The sequence below is a fragment of the Corythoichthys intestinalis genome, chromosome 15 (genome assembly GCF_030265065.1).
Source record: "Corythoichthys intestinalis isolate RoL2023-P3 chromosome 15, ASM3026506v1, whole genome shotgun sequence".
NCBI lineage: Eukaryota > Metazoa > Chordata > Actinopteri > Syngnathiformes > Syngnathidae > Corythoichthys > Corythoichthys intestinalis.
Genome location: NC_080409.1, coordinates 13,529,025 through 13,545,558, shown reverse-complemented (window position 1 = coordinate 13,545,558; position 16,534 = coordinate 13,529,025). Strand labels below are relative to the sequence as shown.

Below are 16,534 nucleotides of genomic sequence, written 5' to 3'. Positions count from 1 at the left end.
ACGTCATCGTCCGCGCGGTTTACCTCTTAAACGGAAACTCATTCCTAGCACGCGGCAAGTTTCGAAATTACTACACCTTCTAGACTGTCATTATTTTTTCGTAATGGCAATTAAATGCATCACACATGAGCGAGAGTGGAAGGGAGAGCACGCTCTGCTTTTACGAGCAGGCGCCGTGTTGTGATTGAAATAAATCTTTATAAAACAACGGAAGCCTGACATCATTACTTGGGATGTTACAATCGATGCTCAGTTGCGCTCTCACCACTTGGAAAATAACAAATAGAAGCATATGGTGTGGCGCAAAGTATATTTCCTGGAAGCAGCAACCAGTACTGCTTGTGCATAAAAGTGGTGATCCAGGAAGTGGCAACAGTTTTGACTGGCAGAAATGTCTGGGAATAAAACTGATCGCGCACCTCTTTGACTGGGGGTACCAGGCAGGTCACTTTTTGGGGTTTAATTTTCCTCTTCGCATTTTTATATACAGTACTCATGTTCGGTCGGCATTGAGTTGGGAGGGGCCAGCCCCGCAGCTGGCTGATCGGAGACAACTCGGGAGACGAGCTCTGTAAAAAACGCTTATCTCCATCTCATCCGCGATGGGAGGACCCCAAATGGGCACTGAATTTAAGCATATTATTGAGACGTAGTTTGAAGGTCAAAGAAAAATGTGTGGAACATCTAACATCCGTCTAACAACTAATCCGGATAATAGGCATACTAGTGTAGCCGACATGTCGTATAGTCCAACTAATTGCACGTTTAAGGCCGTTATCCGTCGTAGTGTAGACGTAGCCTAAATCAAATCTGCAGGAGCCTGATAACCATCCTGAATATTTGATTCAGGTGTGTTGGAGGAGGGAAACATGGAAACAAGCTGGATAGAGGCTCTCGATGACCAGACTTGGGCCCCCCGATTTAGGGTCACTTCCTGTACATTTTGGGGCATTCAACATTCTTTCATCTGCTATAAAAATAGTTGTCAATGAGAGATAAAATGATGACGGAGTGTTTCTTTTTTTGTGTCAGCTCCTCCCTCCATCAAGCTCCTGCTGGACGACCCCCTGGTGGTGAACCCGGGCGATACGGTGACCCTGGTGTGTGTGGCGTCCGGCGGGGATCCCCCTCCCGTCCTGAGGTGGGTTCGTCCCGGCGGGGAGCCGCTCCCCAAGAGGAGCGTGGACAAGGGTGGCACCCTCACCATCCCTGCCATCGGCGTGGACGACGGGGGCGCCTACAGCTGTCTGGCGGAAAACAACGTGGGCAACGCCGCCAGGAAGTCTGCCAATGTCCTCGTCAGAGGTGACGCATTTTTTCTAATCAGCCGTTTCAGTGCCATTAACAATGATAGACATGCAATCATGTGGCTCTTAAAAACTACTCTTTCAAATAGGGTAACACGGGTAGATGCCCAATCTATTTAAAGTGGGAGGTGTGGCAGCGAATTAGCGATCTAATGGATTGGACGTCTACTCGTGATAAAGAGCTTTCATTGCAAATACCAACATGGCAGCTCTGGAGTAACATTCCCATCAACGTCATCGAATTGAAATTAAAATTCACAATAGAAGAATGATTGAAAGCCACACAATCAATTAGCATCTCAGAAAGGGCCACAAGCATTCCTTTTTTTTTTTTTTTTTTTTTTTTTTTTTTTTTTTTTATGGCGACGTGCATAGCTGGCGGCCATCTTGAGTTAGGGCGACATTATTTCTTAATACTCTTCGATATTGTTATTTTAGTGCCACATCCGCATTATTGTTACATACAGTGGTATGAAAAAGTATCTGAACCTTTTGGAATTTCTCACAAATCTGCTAAATCACCATCAAATGTGATCTGATCTTTGTCAAAATCTCACAGATGAAAAAAACAGTGTCTGCTTTAACTAAAACCACCCAAACATTTATAGGTTTTCATATTTTATTGAGGATAGTATGCAAACAATGACAGAAGGGGGAAAATAAGTAAGTGAACCATCAAATTTAATATTTTGTGGCCCTCCTTTGGCAGCAATAACTTCAACCAGACGCTTCCTGTATAGCTGCAAATCAGTCTGGCACACCGATCAGGACTAATCTTGGCCCATTCTCCTCTACAAAACTGCTGTAGTTCCGTAAGATTCCTGGGATGTGTGTCTTTAGGCCATGCCACAGCATCTCAAAGGGGTTCAAGTCTGTAATTTGACTTGGCTACTCCAGAACGTGTATTTTGTTCTTCTGAAATCATTCTGTAGTTGATTTACTTCTGTGTTTTGGACCATTGTTGAGTTATTATTGTTTGAGTTATTGTAAATCCAGATTGTTGATAGTGTTATTGTACAGTTTGTGCCATATGATGTATGTAACTGTACCATGTCTGATTGTGCGTGTTTAGGTGTATGGGGGGACGGGAAACTGATAAGCATATGCTTCCTCCCGTCTGCCTTTGTCTTCTTCAGTTCCTTCCTTCGGGCAAATCATATCACATTTGTAATTGTCAATGATTGTTAATGACACCGATGATGATGACAATAAATATTTCATTCATTCATTCATTGTTTTGTTGCAGCATCCATCGTCTTTTTAGCTTCAACTGTCTGACAGATGGCCTCAGGTTTTCCCGCAAAACATCCTGTTAAACTTTTGAATTCATTCTTCCATTAATGATTGCAAGTTGTCCAGGCCCTGAGGTAGCGAAACAGCCCCAAATCATGATGCTCCCTCCACCATGCTTCACGGTGGGGATGAGGTGTTGATGGTGGTGGGCTGTTCCATTTTTCTTCCACACATGACGTTATGTGTTACTCCCAAACAATTCAACTTTGGTTTCATCGGTCCACAAAATATTTTGCCAAAACTTATGTGGAGTGTCCAAGTGCCTTTTTGCAAACATTAAACGAAGAACAAGGTTTTTTTTAAGACAGCAGTGGCTTCCTCCGTGGAGACCTCCCATGAATACCATTGTTGGCCATAGTTTTAACATATAGTTGATATGTGCACAGAGATAATGACTGAGCAAGTGATTTCTGTAAGTCTTTAGCAGACACTCCAGGGTTCTTTTTTACCTCTCGGAGTATTCTGCGCTGAACTCTTGGCGTCATCTTTGATGGACAAGCACTCCTTAGGAGAGAAGCAACAGTGCCAAACTCTCTCCATTTGTAGACAAATTCTCTGACTGTCGACTGATGAACATCCAAACTTTTAGAGATGGTTTTGTATCCTTTCCCAGCTTCATACAAATCAACAATCCTTGATTGCAGGTCTTCAGACAGCTTTTTTGAGCGAACCTTGATGCACAACAGACAATGCATCAAGACATTTCTTACCAGGTGTATGTTTTATAGTGGGCAGGGCAGCTTTAAACCATTCATCAGTGATTGGGCACACACCTGACTTAAAATGTTTGGTAAAAATTGGTTTCAATTGCTCTCCTTAGGCAAAGGATTCACTTCCTTATTTTTCCCCCTTCTGTCATTGTTTGCATGCTATCCTCATTAGAATATGAAAACCTATAAATGTTTGGGTGATTTTTGTTAAAGCTGACACTGTATTTTCATTTGTGTGATTTTGACAAAGATCAGCTCGCATTTGTTGTTGATTTTATGCAGAAATGTGAGAAATTTCAAAAGGTTCAGATACTTTTTCATATCACTGTATATAGCTATAGTTTCATACCACTTTCAGCCAGTGAGAGGCGCTATGCAGGTGTGTATTTTCTGCATCGTGGGCGTCCTCCAGTTTCTCCAAAATGCGTCAAAAGTCTCGCCAAAGTCAGAGCCCGCGCATGTTATGTAACAGAGCTTCAAATAATGCACACGCCAACATAAACACGTTTTTTTATTTATTGGGAGGCGGTTGCAACTATTTATGGACTGACACACACACGAAGGCATGTGCTGTTCACACACTGTAAAAAATGAAACTTACTATAAGTTATGATAAGATTTGAAGTAACCACACCTCAAATTCTAATGTTTTCTTCACTAACTTGTTTTATTGAGTATTTGGAACTTAAGTTGTTGACTTGAATGATCAGGTTTTATCCATCCACTGTATACTATTTATATAGTTGACACAATGGATACACACACTTCCACTTTACAACCAACACTTCCTGTTATCAAATAAACACACTTACTGTTTACAATTTAGCACTTCCTGTTTGTGATCAAACCATAGACTTCATAATGTATTGACGGGACATGGGGCGCGGGGCCGACTCATAGGGGGCCTATCTCCGTCAAAGCTGACCGAGTGGAAACACGGACAAAGAGCTTTTTACGTTGAAAATTATTGGGAATAAATGCTTAAATCCCTAAATTCTTTAAAGATATGAACATAAAACAGTCTTGATTCTCGGTTAGAAGCAAAAATCCGGGCAGTTAGCAGTTATTTTACGTAAATATGTTGAATGTGATGCTAGTCTTTTAGCCAATGTGGCACCGCCTTATCACAAAAAAAGAGCTTTTTACGATGAAAATTCGTGTGAGTAAATGCTAAAATCCCCGAAGTCCATATGTACAGTCCCTGACAAAAGTCTTGTCGCTTATCCATTTTGTAGAAACAATTGCTAATAACCTGACTTTTAATTATTCAGTTGGTTTCAGAAATGGTTCATATGAACGCTAAGACCCTCCCAAATGATGTTGAATGTACAAAAACATATTTGTTTCACTGAAAAAAGATTTATCATTGTAATGAAGACATAAAGGTAAAATTTGGGCAAGACAAAAGTTTTGTCGCCTACAGAAATTAGTGTGAAAATTGAACAAAAAAGGGTCTTCAAATACAAAAGTATGTTACATAATATAAGCATTAAGTAGTGGTGATGTGAGATCCAAATTTAATATTTTGTATGACGTCCGTGGGCTTCGGCAAGGATTCATACAATTTATTTATGAAGTCATCAGGAACATCAAAGAAAGCAGTCTTGCATGCCTCCCAGAGTTCATCAACACTGGGTTTCGTCTTCCATGCTTCCTCTTTCATCCTATCCCAGACATGCTCAATGATGTTCACGTCTGCTGACTGCGCTGGCCAGTCCTGGAGGATCTTGATCTGCTTTGCCTTGAGGAACTGTGAGGTAGAGATGAACTATGTGATGGCGCACCGTCCTGCTGCAGAATTTGTCCCTTTTTATGGTTAAGAATGTAAGAGGCAGCTAAGATTTGTTGATATTTCAGAGCAGACAATTAAAAAACCCTGTGGCATTTGCCAAGGCCTACTGCCTGTCAAAAGGATGGATGCTGGAAAAGTGGCAAAAGGTGATGAATCTTCCATTGAATTACACTACAGTCGCCGCAAATATTGCTGGAGACCTACTGGAGCACGCATGGATCCGAGATTCACTAGGAAAACAGTGAAGTTTGGTGGTTACATCATTACCAAAATCATGGTCTGAGGTTACATCCAGTATGGGGGTGTGCGAGAGATCTGCAGGGTGGAAGGCAACATAAATAGTCTGAAATATCAACAAATCTTAGCTGCCTCTTACATTTCTAACCATAAAAAGGGACAAATTCTGCTGCAGGATGGTGCTCCATCGCATACTTCAATCTCTACCTCAAAGTTCCTCAAGGCAAAGAAGATCAAGATCCTCCAGGAAAGGCCAGCCCAGTCGCCAGACATGAACATCATTGAGCATGTCTGGGGTAGGATGAAAGTGGAAGCATGGAAGACGCAACCCAAGAATGTTGATGAACTCTGGGAGGCATGCAAGACTGCTTTCTTTGATGTTCCTGATGACTTCATCAATAAATTGTATGAATCCTTGCCGAAGCCCATGGAAGTCATACAAAATATTAAATTTGGATCTCACAGCACCACTACTTAATTCGCTTATGTTACGTAACATATTTTTGTATTTGAAGTACATTTTTTGTTCAATTTTCACACTACTTTCTGTAGGCGACAAAACTTTTGTCTAGCCAAAATTTGACCTTTATGTCTTCATTAAATGATGAAATCTTTTTTCACTGAAACAAATGTATTTTTGTACATTCAACATCATTTGGGAGGGTCTTAGCTTTCATATGAACCATTTCTGAAACCAATTCAATAACTTAAAGTCAGGTTATTAGCAATTGTTTCTACAAAATGGGTAAGCGACAAGACTTTTGTCAGGGACTGTACATATGGATGTCGGTCTCATTCAGTCAGCTGCATGACACGCGCGTTGTTATGCCCTTATCTGTCCGTTGTCTTGGCGCTGCAAATTCCAATCACTTCAAGTCCAACCACGCATAATATCAAATATATTCTACTTGCTTTCTTAAACCATGATTTAAATGATATTTATTTTATATTTGGTGTGTAATACAAACAGTCAAACAGTAAATATGGGAAAGGATGCTATTCCCGTCATGACAATAAACACACTTTTGGTCTACAAATCCACATATCCTGCTTGTGACTGAAAACACTTCCTGTTTGCAACTAAACATACTTCCTGTTTACACTCAATATGACCTGTTGGTACCAAAACACACTTACTGTTGACCTAAACACACAGGTTATCAAGTGGATTGGACTTCTGTGGCCGTCACTAACAATTAATAACAGGCGCTACCGGTTTGTATTTTCAAATATTTTGGTGGGACTCCATCACTCCGCTTCCTGTTTAGTCCTCAACACTTCCTGTTTGTGACTCGGCAATCTGGCTCCTCCGCTAGGTCTCCGCAAGGCTCGTTTCTGGATCACTCCGGACCCGTACCACAACGACGACCACATCCAGATCGGTCGCGAGGTGAAGATCAGCTGCCAAGTGGAAGCCACGCCCCCCGAGGAGCTGCGCTTCGGGTGGCTGAAGAACGGTCGCCCCCTGCGAAGCTCCGAGCGAATGGTCATCACGCACACGGACGCCGAAATTTCGCCGGGCGTCACCGACCTGGACATCATCGACCTCAAGTTCACCGACTTTGGCACGTACACCTGCGTGGCGTCGCTCAGGGACGGGGGAAGTCCCGAGATCAGCATCGACGTCAACATCTCGTCCACGACGGGTGAGGGGTGGGGCGGGGCGGGGCGGGAGCTAAATCAAGGACAAAAGTATTGTTGTCTCAAACGAGAAGATGCCGTTTCTGGACAAACCGTGTTGGGATTCTTTGCTCTCACTCCTACTAATTTTGTGGTATTTTGGGTCACTTAACTTATTGGCTGCTATCGACGGCGCTAGACGTCTAATGGCCCAATTGCCGAAAATGGCCCAAAATTTGAAGGAAGTGACCCATGGGAGAGCAACCCCCCCCCACGCTGTTTCTCCTCTTCTAGTTTCAGATGACAATACTTTTGCCCTTGATTTAGCTCCATAGACCTCCATCCGTCTGTTCCGCTTTATCGACCGGACTTCTGGGGTTGGTCCGCAGTCCCGCCGGAGCTGACGGTGCCCAGAGGGCGCTCTCACATCATCGCGCAGGAGGGCGAGGCGGTGGAACTCCAGTGTTTGGTGTCGGGAAAACCCAAACCAGTCATCCTGTGGTCCCGGGTGGAAGACGGCCCCGCGGCGGCGGTCACGGCCGAGTTGCCAGCGGGGGTCGCGGCCGGAGCGCCCCCGGCGACCGAGGACCCCGCCCACACGGAAAGTAACGACGGGATCCTGAGGCTGGGAAATGTGACGCGGGAGATGGGCGGAACTTACTGCTGCCGGACCAGCCAGTACAACGGCTTCAACGTCAAACCCCGACAGGCGCTGATTGAGCTACTGGTGCATTGTGGGTAACGCGCACCGACACACGAGCGGAGGTTGGTGGAGTGGCCAAAAATTGTACTCGAGTAAGAGTAGTGTTACTTCAAAATAATATGACTCAAGTACAAGTAAAAGTAATCATTCAAAAAACATACTCAAGTAAAAAAATATACGATGAAAAGACTACAAAGGTTAGTTACTAGCTAGGAGATCATTTGCTGCTATTGACGTCGCTAGAAGTCCAATCCATTTGGACGGGGACCCAATCCACATGGATTGGACGTCTAGCACCGTCACTGATAGCCAATGAGTTAAATAGGAGAAAAAAAATACTTTAGATTTAGAGCATCGTTTTTTGTTTTTTTCTATCAGTTTTTATGTGTATTTTCATGGTTTTTCAGTTTTTCAAAAAAATTTGGGGGTGTTTTTGCTGCTGAATTTTAAAAAGGTGTGTTGTTTTTTGTGTCAGTTTTTTTGGTCTTTTTTTTTTTAGATTTTGCGTTTTTTTAAACGGTTTTTCAGGTTTTTAAGACTAAATGTTTTAGTGTGATGCAGATTTTTGCGATTTTTCACAATTTTTTGCAGTTTTCACAGTTGTTTTCAGTCTTTTTTTGTTGTTGCTTTTTGGTGGGTTTTAACGCAGGAAAGCACAAAGAGACTAGCACAATTCCTAGGTTACTTCCTGTAGGGTCATTTTGAAGCAATTTCAGGGTCACTTAGTAACAAGAGTAAATATAACGCGTTACTACCCACCTCCGCAAACAAGTACTTGACGGTCACGACCCAACGTGACAAATCCCTTCCGGTCCCGCAGTCCCCCCGGTGGTGGAGCCAGCATTCTCCGAGGTGCGTCAGGCCCTGGGCCGGGCATTCACCCTGACGTGCCGACTGCTGCGCGCCCACCCGGCCCGGCAACTGCGCTACGAGTGGAAGTTGGGCTCCCGCCTCCTGACGGTGGGCCAGTTGGACGAGCAGCACGACGACACGCACTACCAGGTGCGCGCTCTCAACCGCGAAGGATACGGAGAGTACACCTGCGACATCAGCAACGAAGCCGGAGCAGGGAGGTGCACCTTTCTGGTCACAGGTGAGTCGAGAGAATGATGCCTATGGGAAAGTGGATACTTAACTCCACTTCCGGTTTTGGTCATGGACCCAAATTTCCTGCCTGTTACTTAACATGTCTTGTTTGACTGCACAAGTTTCCTGTTTATGACATGACACTTCCTGTTTAAGACTCCACACTTGTTGTTTTTTTACAACTCACAGTTTCTGTTCCACTCTAGACACATCCGTTTGACTCTATACTTCCTGTTTGTGATTCATCAACTTCCTGTTTTTCCCCACACATTTCCTGGTTGTAGCTCCTCAGTGGCAAGGCCCTGGGGGTTGATGAGATCTGCCTGGAGTTCCTAAAGGCTCTGGATGTTGAGGGGCTGTCGTGGCTGACACGCCTCTACAACATTGGGGACAATGCCTCTGGATTGGCAGACCGCAGTCGTGGTCCCTCTTTTTAAGAAGAGGGACCGGCGGGTGTGTTCCAATTATAGAGGGATCACACTCCTCAGCCTCCCCGGTAGAATCTATTCTGGGGTGCTGGAGAGGAGGGTCTGTCGGGAAGTTGAATCTCGGATTCAGGAGGAGCAGTGTGGTTTTCCCTCGAGGGTGAACGGGAGTTTGCTCAACAAGTCTACATGTGTTTTGTGGATTTGGAGAAGGCGTTCGACCGTGTGCCCCGGGGAGTCCTGTGGGTGGGGGGTGCTCCGGGAGTACGGGACTGTTCGGTCCCTGTACGCTCGGTGTCAGAGGTTGGTCCGAATTGCAGGCAATAAGTAGAATTCGTTCCCAATGAGGGTTGGACTTCCGATTCTGTTTATAATTTTTATTGACAGAATTTCTATGCGCCGCCAAAGCGTTGAGGGTATCTGGTTTGGTGGCCTCAGCATTGCATCTCTGCTTTTTGCAGATGATGTGGTGCTGTTGGCTTCATCAAGCCGTGACCTCCAACTCTCACTGGAGTGGTTGGCAGCCGAGTGTGAAGCTATTGGGATTAAGATCAGCACCTCCAAATCCGAGACCATGGTCCTCAGCTGGAAAAGGGTGGCGTGCCCTCTCCGGGTCGGGGATGAGACCCTGCTCCAAATGGAGGAGTTCAAGTATCTTTGGGTCTTGTGAGGGTATGAGGGAGCGGGAGATCGATGGGCGGATCGGTGCAGCGTCTGCGGTGATGCAGACTCTGCACCGGTCCATAGTTGTGAAGAAGGAGCTGAGCTGAAAGGCGAAGCTCTCGATTTACCAGTCGATCTACGTTCCTACCTCACCTATGGTCACGAGCTGCGGGTCGTGACCTAAAGAACAAGATCTCATATACAAGTGGCCGGAATGAGTTTCCTCCGCAGGGTGTCCAGGCTCTCCCTTAGAGATAGGGTGGGAAGCTCGGTCATCCGGTAGGGACTTGGTGTCCAGCCGCTACTACTCCGCTTTGAGAGGAGCCAGTTGAGGTGGCTCGGGCATCCGGTTCGGATGCCTCCATACTGGAGAGGTGTTCCGGGCATGCCCCACCCGCGGGAGGCCCCGGGGATGATCCAGTACACACTGGAGAGACCATGTCTCTCGGCTGTCCTGGGAATGCCTTGGGATCCCACCAGAGGAGCTGCTTTGAAGTGGCTGGGGAGAGGGAAGTCTTGGTTTCCCTGCTAAAGCTGCTGCCAGTGCGACCCGACCCTGGATTAAGCGGCAGATGATGGATGGATTTCCTGGTTGTGGCTTCTCTTACTTCCTGCTTGCCTTAGTGTACTCCATTTTTGCAATATTACCTGGCTTTAGCCCAGAGCCAAGCGACAGCACTAAAGCTTTGCAGCCAAGTGGTTGAAAGCTTCATGGTGGTACATTTGATCTTATGACAGTCTTATGATGCCGCTGTCAAATTAAGTATTACCGGTTGATATCTTTTGGCGTAAATATCCCATAATACAGTGAGGACAGCTGCAGCTAATAGTGCATTGCGACTTATCTACGAACAAATTTTTTTTCGTGTCAAATTTGGTGGGTAGCGGCTTATAGTCAGGTGCCCCTTATAGTCCGAGAATTACGGTAGTTGAAAAAGTAATTTGAATACTGATTACGCCTCAAAAAAGTAATCTAATTACTTTACTGATTACTTTATTATAAAAATAACTAAGTTACTTCAAAAGTAATTTATCGGTTACTTTTTACTGATTTTTCTCCCTTTGCCAACTCAACGTAAGAATGACAACAGAAATGTCATCCCATGTAATTGAGTTTCCGATAAAAGAATTTAAAGAGGAAGATCAGAGTTTATCACATGAGGCTTAATCTTCGAGTTAGCGGAAGTTTAATTAGTCAATGGAGTTGATTTCAACCACCATTGACTCACGCTAGCTTGGCTACGCCGGAGCCCTGGAACTAAGAAATAACTGGCAAACTGCATGGAATTTGTTAAAATCAACTCCACCGACTAATTAAACCCCCGCTAACTCGAAAATTAAGCCTAATGTCAAAAATTCTGAACTTCGGGTTAGGGTTTAACAGCATATCAGTGCCTATGTAAAACAATGCAAATTGGCTCCACAATAATCAACAGCACACAAATGAATTGCACAGTGTAATAAACTCCAGGGCGGGGGCGGGCGCGGATACACGCCATACACCATACACACACGCTGTCAATTTGGCCACAAAACGTGGCGGCAACTAAGCACTATACACTCCATCGGACTTACAACATATCCCAAAGATGCTAAACGAACACATAACCTCACGGCATAAATGTGCAACACAAATATGATGTAAACAATGCTCGCCAATGACTACCTGCCGTTGCAACGGCAAAGCTACGAAGCGGCAGCGCATTTAGCAGCTTGAACCTATTGCTGGAACCCTCCAGAATGAAGGAAAAATACTCACATTCATTCATGGATGCACACAGATCAACATTCTCTCGGACGTCTCAACAGGTGGCTGCACTTGGCTTGAATGTGCACCTGCGCTGGCACACGCCTTTCTCAATCACAAAACACTTAGCGCGTGTGACTTGAGACCAAAACAGGAAGTAAGTGTGAGCGGTTACCATTAGGGTTGTTCCGATCATGTTTTTTTGCTCCCGATCCGATCGTTTTAGTTTGAGTACCTGCCGATCCCGATATTTCCCGATCCGATTGCTTTTTTTTTTGCTCCCGATTCAATTCCAATCATTCCCGATAATTTTTCCCGATCATATACATTTAACCATGTAGCCATTTAACTGTTCTGGCCAAATGCATGATGGGAAGTGCAACCATGACTGTGCGTACTGGTCCCAATTGATATATCTTCTCTGTGTTAGGAGATAACTTAGGGTGTTAAGAAAAAGATCAATTACTACCTTTCCTCCCCACATTGCTTCCCACGATATTTCTAATCGTAGGGAGAGGCATTGTAAGGCTTTAGCCAATTAAAAAAAGGCTCCAAAGGCTGCCAAAATTCACTCTACTCATTTTACGCTGCCTTTTAGCTCTATATATAGGTAAAACAGCGCCATTACAGATTGAACGCAACAATGCGTGAGTGGGTCGTGCAGCGCGTCCGTTAATTGTGTTAAATATTTTAACGTGATACATTTTTTTAAAAATTAATTACTCCCGTTAACGGGATGAATTTGATAACCCTACCTTAAGCCTAAACTAAAATCTCTGGATGAGTGTAACATATTATGTCTGTAACGTTAAATACAATTAGAAAACAATTTAATCAAAACAATATACAGTATATATATTAAAAAAAGGCATGTCCGATATTTTTTTGCCGATTCCGATACTTTGAAAATGACGTGATCGGACCCGATCGATCGGCATCTCTAGTTACCATGGAAACAAACATGTCCTACGAACTTTTCTAACATTTTCTTTTCAAAATACTCTTCGTACATGACAACAATAGTCTTCATTCTTCATACATTATGAGGCAATAATAAAATAGTAACGCACAGACACTATGGAAATTAAGTTTTATCAGATTAGTGGTTTGGAAAAATGAATGTGTTAGATTCCATGTTACCGAAAGAAAGTAATCAGATTACAGTAACACATTACTGGAGACAACACTGCCCAAAAACCCTTTGAACTTCACATCGTAAACGAATTCTTCACGCCTCCGTACCAACAGTAGGCGTGGTTTGGAGGGGGCATGGTTTATAGCAGTTGTCGCTTGGCTCTGGGCTGCATTTTTGTGACAACACTTCCTGCTTGACTCCAAAAATTTCCTGGTTGTGACTCAACACCAGGGGTCGCGTTAACCGGATATTTTCCGTCGTTGACCGGTTTTTTTAAAACGGTGACGGAAAAAACTGAAGTCCGTCCGCCATTTTGACAGGTTGCAATTCACACCCCAGACCACAGGGTGGCGAGTTAGCATATTAATTAGCTATTGTCTCTCTTAATGCATGACGTCATTGGCTCTTCTGTCAGAATATTGTAGCGTCACCGGGGTCTGGCGGCGGCACCGTGATTGACACATCAACGCGAGGTTCTTATTGGTGCACCCGGTGTGCCAGCGCGTCATCCAATTGATGGACAAGATTGCCGCCTGTGTATAGACCCCAATCACATGACGTCACAACTCCGCCCCCCTGACTGGAGCCGCCATATTGTGTGTCAGCTCGTCATGTTTACACATTACCGCTACGTACATGCCTCCTATTACGGCGTGTTTTTCTGCTCGTTAATATTAATAATCAAAATGGTGAAGGCGTGTGTGGCGGTTGGTTGCTGTAACAGAGAAGATAGACGGAGAGACTTGAAGTTCTACCGTATTCTGAGAGACCCGAAGATGAGAGCAAGATGGACTGCTGTAATTCGACAAGAAATCTGGGCACCAAACGATCACCACGGACTATGTAGTAGTCTTTTTATATCTGGTAAGATGCATTTAATATATATTTAGAAGATTTTGGGCTGACAACCACAATTAAGATCATTGTGTGACGTTGGTGATTGGGGTCTATATCGTTGCCTCTTTTTCTTTGGGGGCGGAGTTGTTGGCGGTAAGCAGAGTAAAAAGGGAGAAAAATACCACGACTTCCGTGTCTAATTTTTCGCCGCCAAGCAAGCGTTACAATATTAATTAAAAATGAATGAAAACTAAATACTATTGAATATGTCATCATTATCATTTTAAAAATTTAAGTGACGGGTAAAAATAGACTATGACCGGATTTTTATGACCCTGTCAGTCAAAATGACAGACAACGAAAATGTCTAGCGCAACCTCTGCTCAACACTTACTGTTTGTGACACGGAACGTGGGCGGACGAGCAGTGTGGACCCAAAAAGGAGGGAAACAAATCCAAGGCAAGGCAGGGAGGCAAGACTGGGTAGCAGCGAACTCAAAATTTGTTTAATGGTCATTAACAAAAGCACAAAGTACCAACAAAAGGCCAGGGGATCAAATTAAAGGCATCAAAACTTACTCAAACAGGGAATGCAGGAACACGAGGGCTTCAGAAGTAGATATCGACCACACTGGGATAGACATTGACAATGATGCAACAAGGAGTGAAAAGAAACTGGGAGCGAAAATACACATACAGACAAGGGGTAATAGACAACCAGGAACAGGTGGGTGACACAGGAGAATGCAGGTTGGAGGATACACTAGGAGCAGTTACAACAGGTAAAATCAATGGGCAATCACGGTGACACACTAGAAGGTAACCAACACTAAACCTAACAGTTTGACCCCACACGTTTCCTGATTGTGACTCAACACTGCCTGTACCATTATTCCATAAATAACATTATCTGCCATTGTCGGTGATAAACGTACAATCCATTAAACCAAATAGATTGGATGTCTGTTAGCGCTGAAACATGCCAGCCCTCCCAGTTCAAATGAATTTGAGGCCTATCACTGTCAATGGCGGTGAATGACTGAACAAACTTCAACCGAAGGAGCGTTAACTAAACTTTTGACCAATAGGACGTCTCGTTTCCGAGTGCCAGGTCATTAGCAGATGAAAATTAGCCCCTCTGAAAAATATCAATGACAGAGCCGTAACAGAAGATCCGACATTTATCCTGAGGGGCTTAAACCACACACACGCGCCCACACACCCACGCACACGCAGACAAGATCCTTTGAGCTCCTCCCACTTAGAGTGTAAAATTGTAGCTTGATGTGCTGGGATTTGAGTCGTCACTTTCTTTTATGTCAAAAGTAACGACGTCTCAACGCATCCCATCTCGGCCCCCGTGAAAGCTCTTCTGAGTGCGCCTGTCAGCATGCTTCTTGACTTCCTGAGTTAAGCTTCTTAAGCTGCGCCACAGCTCCTCTGAAGAGGAAAAGCCATCTCAGCACTCACGCAGAAGGTCAGGATGGTCAGAAGAAACGCAAGGTCGTATCGACGCTAGCGAGTGTGTCAGATGGCTGTCGTGATTGATGCAAAAATAACCAAAAGCACACTGGATTAACTGCAGCATTCTGATGGATTTTTTTGTTCAAATTTTGAAGGTGGCGTTACACAAAAAAAAATTGCAACATCCCAGATAGCAGTCCGACAAAAAATGTGACGGGAGTTGAAAGAATCACTTTGTCCCAATCACATATTTTTCGTCTCCTGATTTTGATGATCCGCCAATACCAAGTACCGATTCCATACAGATTAAATTTATTAACTCACTGGCTCCCATTGACAGCGCGAGACATCCGATCCATTTTGTCTGGGAGGGGCAAGTCAAAGATCATTTACTGCCAGCCCTCCCACTTCAATATTACAGTGGTATGAAAAAGTATCTGAACCTTTTGGAATTTTTTCCCCCCGTTTTTTTGTTTAATATGTAAAAACTGTAAATTTGAATTATAAAAGACTATTTGCTGTTTTTTGTTGTTGTTTGTTAATACGGTATATATTTCCAAAAGTTTTTAAATAAATGGAAGAAAATGTGTAATGCTTACAGTGGTACGAAAATGTTTTTGAACCTTTTGGAATTTCGCACATTTCTGCATAAAATCACCATCAAATGTGATCTGATCTTTGTCAAAATCACACAGATGAAAAAACAGTCTGCTTTAACTAAAACCACCCAAACATTTATAGGTTTTCATATTTTAATGAGGATTGTATGCAAACAATGACAGATGGAAGAAAAATAAGTAAGTGAGCCATCACATTTAATATTTGGTGCCCCCCCCCCTCCCTTTGGCAGCAATAACTTCGACCAGATGCTTCCTGTAGCTGCAGATCAGTCTGGCGCATCGATCAGGACTAATCTTGAAGTAGTTTAGTCATCTCAATGGGTTCAAGTCTGGACTTTGACCTGGCCACTCCAGAACGTGTATTTGCTTCTTCTGAAGTTGATTTACTTCTGTGTTTTGAATCATTGTCTTTTTGCAGCATCCATCCTCTTTTTAGCTTCAACTGTCTGACAGACGGCCTCAGGTTTTCCTGAAAAACATCCTGATAAACTTTTGAATTTATTCTTCCATTAATGATTGCAAGTTGTCCAGGCCCTGAGGCAACAAAACAGCGCCAAATCATGGTGCTCCCGTCACCATGCTTCACAGTGGGGATGAGGTGTTGATGTTGGTGAGATGTTCCATTTTTCCCCCCACACATGACGTTGTGTGTTATTCACAAACAGTTCAACTTTGGTTTCATCAGTCCACAAAATATTTTGCCAAAACTTCTGTGGGGTGTCCAAGTGCCTTTTTGCGGACATTAAACGAGCAAAAATATATATATATATTTTTTTAGACAGCAGTGGCTTCCTCCGTGGAGTCCTCACATGAACACCATTCTTCATTCTGGATGTTACGAATGGAACATCCAGACTTTTAGAGATGTTTTATTTTATCCTTTCCCAGCTTTATA

General features: G+C 43.8%; 1 protein-coding gene across 4 annotated transcripts in view; it reads left to right on the top strand.

Annotated features, from left to right (window-relative positions):
- mdga2a (MAM domain containing glycosylphosphatidylinositol anchor 2a) overlaps positions 1-16,534 on the top strand; it is a 111,605-nt gene that overhangs the window by 50,396 nt on the left and 44,675 nt on the right. For 2 of the 4 annotated variants that reach the window (XM_057859882.1, XM_057859884.1), the window contains 4 exons: positions 1,033-1,305; positions 6,656-6,985; positions 7,295-7,693; positions 8,483-8,755. In XM_057859882.1, the coding sequence (XP_057715865.1) occupies positions 1,033-1,305; positions 6,656-6,985; positions 7,295-7,693; positions 8,483-8,755 (1,275 nt within the window). The remainder of the gene's footprint in view (positions 1-1,032; positions 1,306-6,655; positions 6,986-7,294; positions 7,694-8,482; positions 8,756-16,534) is intronic. The other 2 variants (XM_057859885.1, XM_057859883.1) reach the window with 1 other exon arrangement.